The sequence below is a fragment of the Xiphias gladius genome, chromosome 12 (assembly GCF_016859285.1).
Source record: "Xiphias gladius isolate SHS-SW01 ecotype Sanya breed wild chromosome 12, ASM1685928v1, whole genome shotgun sequence".
Lineage (NCBI taxonomy): Eukaryota > Metazoa > Chordata > Actinopteri > Istiophoriformes > Xiphiidae > Xiphias > Xiphias gladius.
Window position 1 is genome coordinate 7,633,993 of NC_053411.1, and position 14,159 is coordinate 7,648,151.

The following is a 14,159-nucleotide window of genomic DNA, read 5'->3' on the forward strand; positions in this document are numbered from 1 at the left end:
CTCTAGCTAGCTACATAGTCCTCTCAACTGCACACTTTTTTTTACTAAAAATATAAAGCTTTATATTTCTTTTTTAACCTCTATTTTAATTATTTAACTTGTCTGATAAACTTTTACTACATTTGTCAGTTTCGGGGTTCCATGTCAGTACGCTGGCTAAACAAAAATAAACGTCGACTGCTCCTTCCCAGACCATAGTCCCACAGCCGAGGTCTCAATTTAATAAGTGCTGTAGATGAAAAGACTAAACTCACGTGGTATACTAATTTCCCTCCTTATTTCCCTAACAGGGAAATAAAAGCTTCAGATGCAGCCAAAATTTAAGCTGCTAAACAGCAAGTTGAAAAAGGAGAAAAGAATCAGCTCAGAATTATTTAGAATCTAATTTATTAGAGTACGAATATGATATTTTCTATAATCACACTTAATACACTTTTCTAAGATAATGAGCTAAAAATATTCCACAGGTTTTCTAGACATAAAGAAATTAATCATATATTTATCGTGTATTAATTTAATTCACAAAACGTAACTGTTCTAGAGTTTGAGTTGTTAATTAAACAAAAATAAAGCTTGAAAACACATTCCAAAAAACAGCAAATGAACAATGTGAACAAAAGAGCACAGACCCAAACAGAGAGCCCTGGGGACGCCAGGTAATGGCTGTGGAGGGAAATGAGTGAGCACAGCCTCTCTGAAGTGTTCACACCTCCAGTCACCTACAGCTCTTGATTCAAAAAAACGAATTAGAGCCTTGCTGTTAGCCTGTTACTTAGAACATGAGGTTTTATGGCTGACATGTTGTTAAATGAAGATTATCTTTACAACTACACACAGCAGCTACAGCAGTGTTTATCCTGGCTGAGGTTACTGAAGAATTGACAAACGATCAAGTCTAGTTAGCAATGGTTAGTGACTCAAAAGTGAAACCCATCCACCCGGTTTATATACTTCACAAAACATTATCAGATTTTCACTACTGTTGTAGCAATAAAGATGGCTTTACTGACACACAATGCTTATTGCTTTCAAAAACTATATAAAAGAAATTGTGAATGTGATTTATCAGCACCCCCTTCTTTTACTGCCAATCACACACATTTACCCAACCATTATCCCACCACAAAAAAAAAAAAATTCACAAACATTCAAGAACCTGAATCTGATTTATAAAAACCACTGAGTAAAGTTACCCACACACACTCATGCAAATGCAAAAAATATGATCAAAGGTATGAATAAAACAGAGGAGGGAAGACTTTCTTCCAAGATTTATGCAGTAAAATAGACTGTTTGCTAATAAGAAATCAGTGCATAATATTGAACCGCTACCTTCAGAAATTTGGTGAAACATGCATTTACTGAATGCTTGCTGACTATTGCAACATTTCCCCAGGTCTTTGGCTTGTTAGGAGATCGACATGATGATGATGTACCGTAAGGAGCAAAAAAGAAGACCTAGACAGGCACTTAAAACGACTTGGATATTGTAATGTTTCCTACACATGGCGAGCTTTGTTTACGTACAGTTTGAGCTAAGGGATTGCCAAGTATTATAGACAATGACAACTGCACTATGCTACTATTATTATGCACTGAATCATCTTCTCCTGCTAAATTCCATAAAAACCTTTAATCAGTACCACAGAGTTACAGCAAAATGACCACCATAAATAAATTTTCAGTGCTGTGTCAAGTGTTAACTAGCTGTATTTCACAAGTACATTAATCTGCTAGTGTTTCGGTTACTTGTTCAGATACATTTAAGACCTAACTATAACAGCTGCAGCTCTGAACTGATAAGAATAAATCACAAATGATTTTAGCCGCATTTGTGCCAGTGTTTTGTAAGTGCTATGGTTGATACAGCAGATTTAAGCTAAACAGACTGATTTAAAGGAATGAGCCGACGTTCTGGGAAATACACGGACTCGCTCTCTTATATGGAGTTAGATGAGACGTTCGATACCATTCTCATGTCTGTTTGGTAAAGGTGGAGCTACAGCCAGCAGGCAATTATCTTAGCTTAGCATTAAGCCTGGAAATATGGGGAAACAGCTAGCCTGGCTCGATGCAAAGGAAACAATATCTATCTACGAACAGCTCTAAAGGTCACTAATTAACATGTTACATCTTTTTCATTTAATCTGTACCAAAACTGAACGAAAAAAGATAAGATGCGGTTTGCCAGGGAGTCTGGCAGGGAGTACAGGCATGAGAGTGGTACCGATCTTCCTGTCTCTCAGCAAGAAAGCGAATAGGTGTACTTCCCAAAATATCAAACTACTCCTTTGAGATAAACAGAGAGATTAAAGTGATCTTTGAGGACAGCCTGTGATACAGAACCCCTTCAGTAAGGATTTCACAACAGGTCATGAAGTTAACTGGCTGTGGAATGTTTGTTCTACTCAAAGAAAACAACTTGATTATACAATGGGTTTAACTATGAAATATACAGCGTAGGTTTAATGTATCAACTTGTTTCTAAATTTGTATTATTTTACCATGGTACAGTGAATTGTTTACTACTTGCTATTAAACATCCTAATACCCGGCTGGTCATGTGTCATCAGTATTCAAGTTATCAAATTTGTTCTGTGGCCATGCTTCATAAAACACCATTTCACAGATAAAACGTTCATAGAACAATAAAATCATCAAATGATCACCAATTAAAGGAATGCAGCTGATTGCTGCATTCCTTCACTATTCACAAAATACATCCACACTGGAAGATCATTAACCAGAAAACGTAAAGCAAAAAACACTGCTCATGCGTATCAAATAAAAAGGACACAGGTAAAAGAAACAAGGCACAAACGTTATACAAAAAAATTGCCTTGTAACAGACACACTGGAGCTACCCTGGTTCTGTCTGTAGTTGATTAAAGGTCAGTAGTAAAGGCTCTTTTTTATTAAAGTAACCTGAGAGGGGTCCCTTTTGCCAGCTGCTTTCAGTTGAAGACTTCCATCCTTCTGATGCAATTAGCCATTAAAAGTGGTTTCCAAATGCTGAAATTAGTAGTCACAGTGAGTAAAAAAGGAACATTAGCCCGTCACTTCCAAAGGTGTTTCTTGACCCTGTTTACTGCCAGTCTGGGTCTTCTCAAGAAAGGCCAAAAAAATCCCAGCAAACAAAAAAAAAAAAAAAAAAAGAGAACAAAAAAACAAAAACAAAAAGTTTCCAGTTTCCACCGACAAACCAATACTGCTGCCCAGCTCCCATAGCACAAAAAAGAGAACGGTGAAGGCAAGCAGATGGATTCTTTAAGTGTATATACAGTGTTTCATCATGGCAGCCTGTACCATCTGTGCAGGCAGGAGGTAGGGTAGTGCGACCGACCTACACGTGGGAGCGGGAGTAGTGGCTGGCTTGGAGCGGCTGCCTACTTCGGAGCGGGATGAACCACAGGAGTTTCCAGCGAGTGCCACAAACTTCGGCTAGTGCCCACTGCCAGGATCTCTTTGAGCCATATCTGAAAAGAAAGACGAAAAGGTCATTATTCATGTTAAAACGTGTAATATGAAAGCATTTTGAAGGAACAGTTTACGCTTACTTGCTTTTTTTGCCGAGCTGAAAAAATTGATACCACCTTTATATGTCTGTTCAACATAAAGCTGGCGCCAACAGCTGGTTATCTTAGCTTAGCTTAGTGTTAAGACTGGAAACAGAGTTAAGCAGACTCACATTTCATTGGAGAACTGAGCCATTTTCTCAATGGTAGTAGTATCCTGTAAGGGGGGAAGAGCAAAAGACAATGCAAAATGAGTGGATCATTTCACACAATCAAGATGATTCCAGGGCCTTGATTAAAGTGTCCCATGATAGGCCAAAAGCATGAACATGACATGACTGTGTTTCTCTGTGTTGTAAGTTATCTCCTCCTATTGACAGCTCCATCAATCGAAAACTTTTATCTAAATAAAAGCTTGCTGTTTCCCATTTGATCATGGAGGCTAAGTATAGATTACAGCTTTGCAGAAATTCTGGATGAAAGCTTGTAAATTACTTGGGCGTTTAATAAAATGAATTTGTCACATCACCAAAGATATTACGGATGCAATTCTTCATATCTTGCAGGTAAATGCGGTCACTAACGGGATGTCCAAACGCACTTGCATGCACACTCGCACACACATACATCCTGACCCCAGACTTTCTCTCGTTTCTTATCTATCGATCACTGCATTACTGGCATTGATTGTTTTATTTTTGTGTTCTATGTCAGGCCGTTCTGTCGGACGCTTAGTGTGCTGCTGGTCTGCTAGATGGTCTTTGAAAAGACAGAACTTGCTTTCAACAGGACAAACGTACTAAATGTCACTGTAAATAAGTATCATCATGCATGTGTTTCAGAAGCTACAAAATTACCCTAAACAGTTACACGAGCTTGGAACTGTTTGCTACACTCTGTTAAGAGAAGACATAATTACATTTATATAATTGCAGCAGAAAATGTCATTTGAAACAAGACAATATGTCCTCTAGTCATTATTTAGTACTCACAGACAGGATGCCCGTCATCTGGGTGTAAAACAAGCTGGTCATGCCACCAAACATGACCACGCCCATGAGCGCTGAGACTCGCAGCAGAGCCAGTTCATGGCGTGTTGTAAACATCTCCTGGCAGAGGAAAACAAAACCGCAACCCCTGTGGTGTTAAATGCTCTTATCTGATGGATTTCTCATATTCAAATATTAACTTTTATATTTTGCCAGTGCTGTAGTTGACTCTTATGGGACGTAACAAAGCATTTAGCGCAGCTATTGTGGCAAAGTTGTCACGTGAGCTTTAAGATAAGTGAATAAAAACAGATAATACTCGTATTCCAAAATGATACACACACACGTAAAAACATTTTTCTCTCAACTGAGGCTATCATTTACTTATATTCCAGTAGAAGGTACCTGGTCTAGCCCTGTTAGTGGCTGGAAGTAATAGTATTGGCAGAAGTCCAACACCAGGGTGAACAAACTTAGGACCTGAGTGTAGAAACAGAGCTGCAGGAATAGCCAGTGGTTGTCTTCTCCCACGCAGTTATTGATCCTGGAAATAAACTGGATTTAGCAAATGATCCTGTATCATTTTTGTTTATATTGGTATATGATAAGATATAATATGATCCGGTCTGTTTAGTGCAAATGTTTAACATCTTCAATTTTAATGAAAAAACGAGTGTTTCGCCGCCATTTTTGTTATACAAAATGAATAGTACAACGTATCATCACTTCACTGCACAAACAAGAATACAGGTCAATACTGTTGTAAACTAGGAAAACTGTGTGCGGCTCTGGAAAACGTTTCTTGACTTTGTAGTAATATTACATTAGGCTACATGCACTGTACCACTGATACTGAATACAAGCATGCTATTTACTGTGTAAACTCAGATGTTGGGTTGAATAAATTTGAAATCGGAATTTTGCAATTCCTCTAATTATTTTTTCTTTTTCTACGCTGTTTTCGACAGGTAAGCTGTGATATGTTTCAGTGGAGTATATCCTTACCAAGGACAGTGGTGGTCCATCCTGCGCACACAGTGGCCACAACGACTGCAGTGATGGGACCTTTTAGGTCTCATTAAGTTGCACTTATTGCACAGCTCCCAGTGCTCTCGCTCTGTGACATGAAGACAACAATCGGCAGTTTCTTACTGGTAGAACTGGTAACAAGTGACACAATAATAATAACCTGCACTATCTGACATATTGTATCAATAATAGATAGAAAGTTTTTGCTTCATAAAAAATGGAAAGCGGTAAGAAAGTAAGGTGGGCTTTTCTGTTTCCGCACCAGAGTGAGGTATGTGGGGGTCCACAGGAAGACGACCGGGGTCTGCTGTGGAAGCTCTGAAGAGGGCCGCTATGCAGAGTGCTGATGCTATGTAATAACCTGAAGAAATACACAATGTTCAATTTACTTAAAGAGCGTGATCCACACACATTCATTCCAGAGTAGTTATACTGCATGTTTTAAATGAGTATTCCATCTCTCATGGCTTTTGGTGGCCCCTCAACAATAGGTTAGACACTTCCTTTTTTAATCTCCTGTGTGTCAACAAGGAACTGATCCAGTGGAAACAAGGATACACACAAACAACTGTGGCCCAGGGGATGTGTCCTTCATTGTAGTGTGGAAGCAGAACCAGCTTAGGAATGAAGAAAGTGTTGTAGAGCCAGATCCCAAATACCATGCTGATGCACAGCCAACCCATAGGGTCCACCACAAAGTGCAGTCGAAGCTTCATGGCGGCTGGAACTCCGGGGCAAACCTGCCGTGTACCAAGCACACACATACAGATGAAATCCCCTGCTCTCTCACATGTGCTTAATGAGCTTGACGTACATGTTTTATAGTGGCTGTTATCATACCTGTGTGTGAGTCTCTTGTACCATCATCATCAGATACCCTTAGTTTGCAGTTATTTGAAATGATGTGTTTGGAATGAATTATCTATCACAAAGAAGTGACATTTTGCATTCAGCCCTGCCACATGCTAGTAATAGTTTTCATTTATTAATGCCTGACCAAAAGAAAAACAGAATGGCTGAGAAGACCATTATCTGACATGTACTGAGGGGGGAAATATTAGGTCACGTTTGCTGGAAATGGTCATGAAATGAAACCTTAAAAAAGAGGCCTGACTACTGTGTTATAAAGCAGGTGTCTGTAAACAAACCCCATAATTACCTCAAACAGATATCAGCACGATCATTATCTGCTAATATAATCCAGTCTAAATCAGCATAAACTGCCCCCATACCCCTGCTGGTGTGCACTGAAAAACCTAGTTATTGTACAGCCTCCGTCGCTCCATCGTTCATACTACTGGTAACACTGGCAGACGTGATGGGCTTGGCTCTATGTCCTTGCTGTGTTGCTAGCTAACCTCAGCGGGCTAACCATAATTTAATTCACTCGCATTCATATAGAAACTACATAATACAACGTGCCTAGCGTCTGTCATGAGTTCATACCCTAAAATGAAAATATACCTACTTTTTGTAGCTTTCCTATTCAGAGCACGTATCAGTGTAGCTACTTCCTCATCCGAACCTCTGTGGGCTGGAAAGGACCAGTGTTTTGTTACCTGCAATAAAAAAAACAAAAAAACATTTCCGGTTGATTTATGCTTACAAATAAAACACTTTTTGATAGGACTAAAGTGATGCAAAAAAATAATAATAATAACAATAATAATAGCGCTCTAAAATGGGCATATTTGACACATTTTGTTAAGCTATTTTAATTTCTTTAATATGTAAAATTATGGAAAACGTAAAAATAACCTTTTAAGTACGTGCTACTTCAGTACTACATATCCAGTTTGGTATTTTACATACTAGTACATGTAAAGATAAAATTATACGTCAAGTAATTGATTTTGTTGATCAAAAGAGATTAATCTGCAACAACTTTGATATTTAATTCATCTCTGATTAAATCATTTTTGAAGCAAAATTACCTAAATCCACTGCTTCCAGCTTATAAATGTATTGTATTTTGTTTGTTTTTTGTATGTTTTTGTTTTTCCTCCATAATGGCAAACTGATGAACTATGCATAGAGTAACTGAGTAATTATCATCAATACTTGTTTGCAATCCTACTGAAGCTTAAGCACCCTGCCATTAAAACAGACATAAATATACAGAATCTACTAGATTAACATCCAGCATGTATCTGTCCATATATTTATCTGTCTATCTGTTCATGAGAGTTCATGTTTGTTGCCAGCTATCTTATGACTTTTTTCAAGGTCCTAAGAGAAACACAATGTTTTGCTAAAGGTAATTTCTCCAAATATTTCTCCAAAATTTAGTTTCTTTAGAAAAAAACACTGAATTCTATTGTTGGGACATAATGGATGCTAGGACTCTGATTTGATGTCACTGTACTATTTTTTTCACTGAGAAATATAAGGCTTTTATTTTTATGTCAACATCCCCAGTTTCCTGTTTTACCCTGGTTGTTTGCGGCAGCTTGATGCAGCATTTGTGGACAGGTGGGTGGTGGACTAGGATGGAGAGCAGCAGTGCACCACCGGCAACTGGGAAGTCTGCTGCCGCCCTCTGGTCAAACATGGTAAACACATGTGGCGGCAGTTTGTTTCGTTCCCTTCTGTATTTTTTTTTTATGTATTTGTGAATACAAATTCTAGATTATAATGATTTGACCTTACCACCACATATGTTTAAATTAAACTAAATTAAATTAAACGACATTATTTTAATGTTGACGTTAGTAATGTGAATGACGTAATTCAACTTCCGCTAGCATTAGCGGCTGATGTTTGTTGACAGCAACGCCGCTTAGCATAACACTACTGTGGAAGTTTCGTTGTGTTGTCGGCTAAAATGGCATCATCTAACTCATACAAACTCAGGTGCTCCATCCCGGGCCACGAAATGGACGTTAGAGGACTCGCAGCTGCTGTTTTTCCAGACGGAGCTTTCGTGTCCGTGTCTAGAGACCGAACCGGAAGAGTCTGGGTACCAAACTCAAGGTAGCTAGCATTAGCCTGCTATTGACTAACTAATTGTGGTGGTTGGATACGATTTGTGTGAGTTTATACGTAACCCTTTGCTCTGGAAATGTGTTCTGATCAAGAAAAGTAGCGAGCCAAATAACAACCCTCGTTGAAGTTGTTTACTACTTATAAATTCGTGTTATCGTTGGTAGCTAAGTTGGCTAGTAAGCGCCTTGCTAACGTGTACTCAAATTAGCTTTGTCATTCATTCAGCTGTAACTCAGTCTATACAGCCCGGATGTTCAAGCAGTTGCTAAAGAACATCAGATTTAGAGGGGTTTATGTCTTTTGTCTCTCAGTCAGGCTACTGAGTCTTCTTGCAACTATCAGCCAGACAATTGACTATTACGTATTCCGATACAAGTAACTCTGTTCACTTAAGACCTCTTTGCGCTCTGTCCCCTCCTCTTGACAGCCCAGACAAAGGCTTCACAGAGATGCATTGTATGTCTGGCCACTCAAATTTTGTATCCTGTGTATGCATCATTGCACCAAGTGAGACGTATCCTCGAGGGCTCATTGCCACAGGTGGGAATGATAGTACCATTTGTGTTTTCACACTGGACCGACCACAGCCCCTGTTCACTCTCAAGGGTCACAAAAATACAGGTGAGTTGTGGTCTACTATACACTCTGAGTATGTACTGTGCTGGGTTTTAAGATTACATCAAGGAATGTAGACAGGTCGTTTGGTTTAAAATGTCTAAATGTCACTCTCCACAGTTTGCACTCTGTCATCTGGGAAGTTTGGGACACTTTTGAGCGGCTCCTGGGACACCACAGCTAAAGTCTGGCTCAATGAGAAGTGCATGATGACCTTGCAGGTATGCTGATGCATCTGTAATGGTACATTTTTCTCTGATCTTCCCTTAGTAAAGGTTTTCCTAAAGAGGCAGTTGGTCAAAATTTGCCTTCTTTGACACAGTTGACATTTGCACTTTTACGATATGCTTTGACATTGATTTCATCTGTGCAACTGTAACAAGCAAATATATGATTGGAGTTTGATAGAGCATATTGTCTGCTTGTTAATTGTGCTACAGGGCCACTCTGCGGCAGTGTGGGCAGTGGTCATATTACCCGAACAAGGCCTAATGCTATCTGGATCAGCAGATAAGACCATAAAGCTTTGGAAAGCTGGCCGATGTGAGAAAACATTTACAGGTGAGTGTTTAAGTGGTTGACACGAGAAAATAAGTTCCTTTTGTCTTTATTTTTTAATTACATTGGTGTGTGTTCAAAAATGTGTCTCCAGGCAAACTTTTTAAATGAGTAATTGTTTCAATTTTGCCTCTGTTTGCATATCTCCTTATTGTAAGCAGTGCACTCTTAAACATTTTAATTGATTTTAGCTGACAAACCTTGGGGAGTATGTTGGGGAAACTACAGTTTTGTCAGAGCAAAAAAATTAAAACGGTAAATGACATCATTCTTTGGTGATAACTTGACAGTATGTGGCCTAATCAGGATAATCACTTCAGAGCACTTTTGGGATTGTCCAGGGGCTATATGTTTACAAGACATGAATACAACGCAATGGTTTTTTTTCTTCCATTTTAGGTCATGAGGACTGTGTAAGGGGACTAGCAGTGATCAACAACACTGAGTTCTTCTCTTGCAGCAATGACACAAGTATCAGGAGGTGGCTAGTGACAGGCGAATGTGTACAGGTCTATTACAGCCACACCAACTACATCTACAGCGTAGCTGTCTTCCCCAATTGCCAAGGTGTGTTAATTCATATTAATAGTTAAAGACCTTTGATAGGTATGAATGAGAGACTTGTAATTTGTGTGTAACCAACCACTGGTGCTTGGTTATTTATTGAACCAGCATCCATCTCTTTTCCTGCCATTCCTAGCTCACGCTGACCACAGACCGATGCTTTTTCCCCATCAGATTTTGTAAGTACAGGAGAGGACAGGACTTTAAGGATATGGAGGAAGGGAGAGTGCTCTCAGACCATCCGCCTGCCTGCCCAGTCTGTCTGGTGCTGCTGTATTCTACCTAATGGAGATATAGCAGTTGGAGCCAGGTAACGGATCTGCATTTGGCATCCTTAGTCCATAATCATTTCCCTTATCAAATCCATTCTCCATTTGTCACAGCATAAATATTTAAAATACTTTTTTTTACTACTCTTCAAAGCTTGCATTTCTGACATCACGTTTTTTTGTGTTGCATGCACACAACATGATATGCTGTAGAATTTCAGGTGAACGTAGAATAGCAATTGGTTTTGTTAAGCTAGATGCTGCCCCTCTGTCCACAGTGATGGCATTATCCGTGTTTTTACGGAAGCTGAGGACCGCATGGCCAGTGCAGAGGACCTACAGGCCTTTGAGGATGAGCTCTCCAAAGCCACTATTGACCCCAAGACAGGTGACCTTGGAGACATCAAACTGGAGGATCTTCCTGGAAGGGAACACCTTAATGAGCCTGGTAAGAAAGCAGACATTTAAAGACATAGATATGTGTTATATTATGTATAAAATCACTGTATCTGTTGTTACTGGTTGACACCTCTTTGTGTTTTCTGATGAAGAGAAAGTACCATTTCGACTTCAGGATGGTTTTGTTTGCTTACCTCCTCCAGGAAATCGTGATGGACAGACACGGCTGATCAAAGATGGACAGAAGGTGGAGGCATATCAGTGGAATGTCAGTGATGACCGCTGGGTAAAAATTGGAGACGTGGTCGGAGGCTCAAACCAACAGATTTCCAAGAGTGTGATGTACGAAGGAAAGGTAAGGCCACAAGCTTGGTGACAATGAAAGACACATCTCACGAGAGCAGTCATTAATGGTTCCTGATCCCCCTCAGGAATACGACTACGTCTTCACCATTGACGTGAATGAGGGTGGGCCGTCCATGAAGCTGCCTTACAACGTGTCAGAGGACCCCTGGCTGACAGCACATAACTTTTTGCAGAAGAATGACCTCAGCCCCATGTTCCTCGACCAGGTTGCCAATTTTATCATAGAGAACACCAAAGGCCATGTGGTGGGACCAGCCCAGCCTGCTGGTGGTGATCCATTCACAGGTGAGGCCAAAAGATGGTTACTTGGGCTAGTCTTTTTACTTGTCTTATGTTTTATATACTGTACATTTTTTTATATTTTCATTACAGTATTTAAAGGTTATTAGACTAAATTAACCTAAAGATGTTTTGTCTCTTCATCCCACAGGAGCAGCTCGGTATATCCCCGGGTCTTCTGATGATAGGCCAGGCTTTGGAGCTGATCCCTTCACAGGTACAGTATGTTTACTGAAAGGTTTTCCGCAATCTGATCATCACCAGAGGTGTTGTTTTCACAGCTGTGTTTTTTTTTTTTTTTGGTGTTTTTTCCACAGGCTCTGGTCGCTACATCCCAGGGTCTGGTCCAAGCCCAAATGCTCCTGTGGGTGTGGCAGATCCCTTCACAGGCGAGTTAACTTACTGAAGGAAACGAATGAATTTTGGACAACTCAGTGTAAACAAAAGACAAACTAAACAAACACTCTTGAACAACTGGGATAATGAGGTCATGAGCCTTGTGTCCAGGGATCAAATTGTTGAATTTGTCTCATCTTGACTGATCAAACAAGATATTAATAGTTGACCCAGTAGAAAAGCAATACTATGCCAGTTGCAGGTCTGCTGTATGAAAACGGCACAAGGCAGTTGTGATTTGTTTTTAATCCTTTAATGTTAAGTGTTAGACTCATTGGATCATATTCCTCTCTACCTCACAGGTGGAGGTGCCTACTCCTCAGCAGACATCAGACAGACGGCAACTAACATCTACTTCCCCAAGATTGATGGTGTGACTTTTGAGCAAGCAAATACCACACAGATCACTGGTAAGCATTTTGTGGGTGTGTTGATGTGCATCTACAGTCTACATAAAGCCATGCTGATTGAGTTGTAATGTAAAGTGCACCTAAATCTAAATGTTGACCAAATTATGATGTATTCTCTGTGTGTATTCTCCTCTTACTGGTTTGAAAATGGGCAGTGCTCAGTTGGGAAACAGTAATTCCACATATCTCTGTGCACCAATCAGGATTCTGGAATCAAAATCTGATGATAGTTGGTAGATAGTTTGGGCATCATATCTTATCAGAGCCCACAATACCACATTCCTGATCAAGCAGATTGACTTTTTTTGTTAAACTCTTAATAAATTGTATCTAAAGATGGTTTCTAACTTTGATGTTTTCAGAGGCTTTAAAATTAAACACTATATATACACTTCTTGTCACGAGGATATTGTACCGAAAGACTTTATCACCTCGTTCATCAAAATTTCCTAACTGCGTCAGGGTCAGTGATTTGTTCTTTTCTCACCAGCCAAGCTGAAGGAGCTAAATAAAGGTGCCCCTCAGGAGCACAAGCTTTCGGAGGAAATTCTGGAAAGCCTCGAAAGGCTGCTAGTGTCTGTCTGTGGGCCTAACTCCTCTGAACCTACTCCAAACATCCAACAGATCAACCTACTCTGGAAGGCCTCCCACTGGCCTGAAGGTAGAGCAATGGATTTCTAAACCTTTTTTATCAGTCTTTTTTCCCTTTAATTTCCTTTCATTGTTCATGTTGTTTTATGTTTTCTACAAAATTATCCAGAAAAAACAAAAAATTGAAAAATTAACATGAAAAAGGTTCTTCAGTACCTTACTGTTCACTAACCAAACTACCCTTTCCTTTCCCCTGGACCGTAGACATAGTGTTTCCTGTCCTGGACATTATGAGACTGGCAGTGCGCCACCCTCAGGTTAACGAGAGCCTCTGTGGAGAGGCAGAGGGAGTCCAGTTGTGCAACCACCTGCTGAGCCTGATGAGGCCTGAGGGGCGTCCTGCCAACCAAATGTTGGCGCTGCGGACTTTGTGTAACTGCTTTAGTGGCAGGCAAGGCCGAGCCCTCCTCATGGCCCAGCGTGAAACGGTGCTATCACGTGCTGCTGACCTGGCCACTGTCAGCAATAAGAACATCCACATTGCCCTTGCCACTCTGGTGCTTAACTACGCTGGATGCCTGCATAGCCAACCCGATCTTGAGGCCAAGGCCCAGTGCCTCTCTGTGGCCAGTAGAGCTCTAGAGACGGTACAAGACAGGGAGGCTGTGTTTAGGCTGCTAGTGGCTTTGGGAACCACAGTGGCCTCAGACCAGACAGCCCGGGACCTGGCTCGCTCTTTGGGGGTCAACTCTCAGATTTCCAAGTACTCATCAGTGTCTGATCCATCTAAGGTGGGCGAGTGTTGCCAGCTGGTTTTAAAAGAACTACAATAATAATGTAATGTGAATAATTAGGGAAAAAAGAGCACTTCTTTCTTACTATTACTCTGTTCTGCTTAATCAGTTGTGGAGACTTAAATAATTGTATGTTCTGCAATAAAAAGGACAAATGAAATTTATGCATATGCTTTGTCTGTGTTTTTATTAATGCCACTCCTTTCCAAAGCCCCTTGACTAGTTTGTTGGGTATATGTAGGATGAATGCTGTAGTAATAATAATAATAATAATGAATAATAATAATTTGCATAAAATGTTAGATGTTAAATGTTTACACAGTAAAGTTCAATCTATGTCTAGCCATTAATATGTTTTAGATTATTTCCTACTCCCATGTTACACTTTAAGTTGGGAAGA

General features: G+C 40.0%; 2 protein-coding genes across 2 annotated transcripts; one reads left to right on the forward strand and one right to left on the reverse strand.

Moving 5' to 3' along the window:
- Positions 1-3,202: 3,202 nt before the first annotated feature.
- Positions 3,203-7,040, reverse strand: zdhhc21 (zinc finger DHHC-type palmitoyltransferase 21). Its single transcript, XM_040141266.1, has 8 exons — positions 7,002-7,040; positions 6,096-6,273; positions 5,796-5,894; positions 5,510-5,621; positions 4,910-5,048; positions 4,508-4,624; positions 3,689-3,732; positions 3,203-3,476 (listed from the first exon to the last, which is right to left on the reverse strand). Exons 2-8 carry the CDS (start codon positions 6,247-6,249, stop codon positions 3,344-3,346), a joined length of 798 nt encoding a protein of 265 aa, XP_039997200.1. The 5' UTR covers positions 6,250-6,273; positions 7,002-7,040; the 3' UTR covers positions 3,203-3,343.
- Positions 7,041-8,271: 1,231 nt separating this feature from the next.
- Positions 8,272-13,923, forward strand: plaa (phospholipase A2-activating protein). The gene is made up of 14 exons (XM_040141626.1): positions 8,272-8,506; positions 8,946-9,139; positions 9,254-9,354; positions 9,574-9,694; positions 10,091-10,258; positions 10,430-10,565; positions 10,803-10,972; positions 11,127-11,278; positions 11,355-11,574; positions 11,720-11,785; positions 11,886-11,957; positions 12,267-12,374; positions 12,865-13,035; positions 13,230-13,923. Exons 1-14 carry the CDS (start codon positions 8,358-8,360, stop codon positions 13,796-13,798), a joined length of 2,397 nt encoding a protein of 798 aa, XP_039997560.1. The 5' UTR covers positions 8,272-8,357; the 3' UTR covers positions 13,799-13,923.
- Positions 13,924-14,159: the final 236 nt, after the last annotated feature.

Excerpts from the sequence above, each read along its gene's own strand:
- zdhhc21 (XM_040141266.1), bottom strand. The coding sequence starts at position 6,249 with ATGAAGCTTCGACTGCACTTTGTGGTGGACCCTATGGGTTGGCTGTGC. Across the intron at positions 5,049-5,509 it reads ATGGACCACCACTGTCCTTG|GATCAATAACTGCGTGGGAG; the intron begins GTAAGGATATAC and ends GTTTATTTCCAG. Across the intron at positions 4,625-4,909 it reads CACTAACAGGGCTAGACCAG|GAGATGTTTACAACACGCCA; the intron begins GTACCTTCTACT and ends TTCCTCTGCCAG.
- plaa (XM_040141626.1), top strand. The coding sequence starts at position 8,358 with ATGGCATCATCTAACTCATACAAACTCAGGTGCTCCATCCCGGGCCAC. Across the intron at positions 11,279-11,354 it reads GTGTGATGTACGAAGGAAAG|GAATACGACTACGTCTTCAC; the intron begins GTAAGGCCACAA and ends GATCCCCCTCAG. Across the intron at positions 11,958-12,266 it reads TGTGGCAGATCCCTTCACAG|GTGGAGGTGCCTACTCCTCA; the intron begins GCGAGTTAACTT and ends TCTACCTCACAG.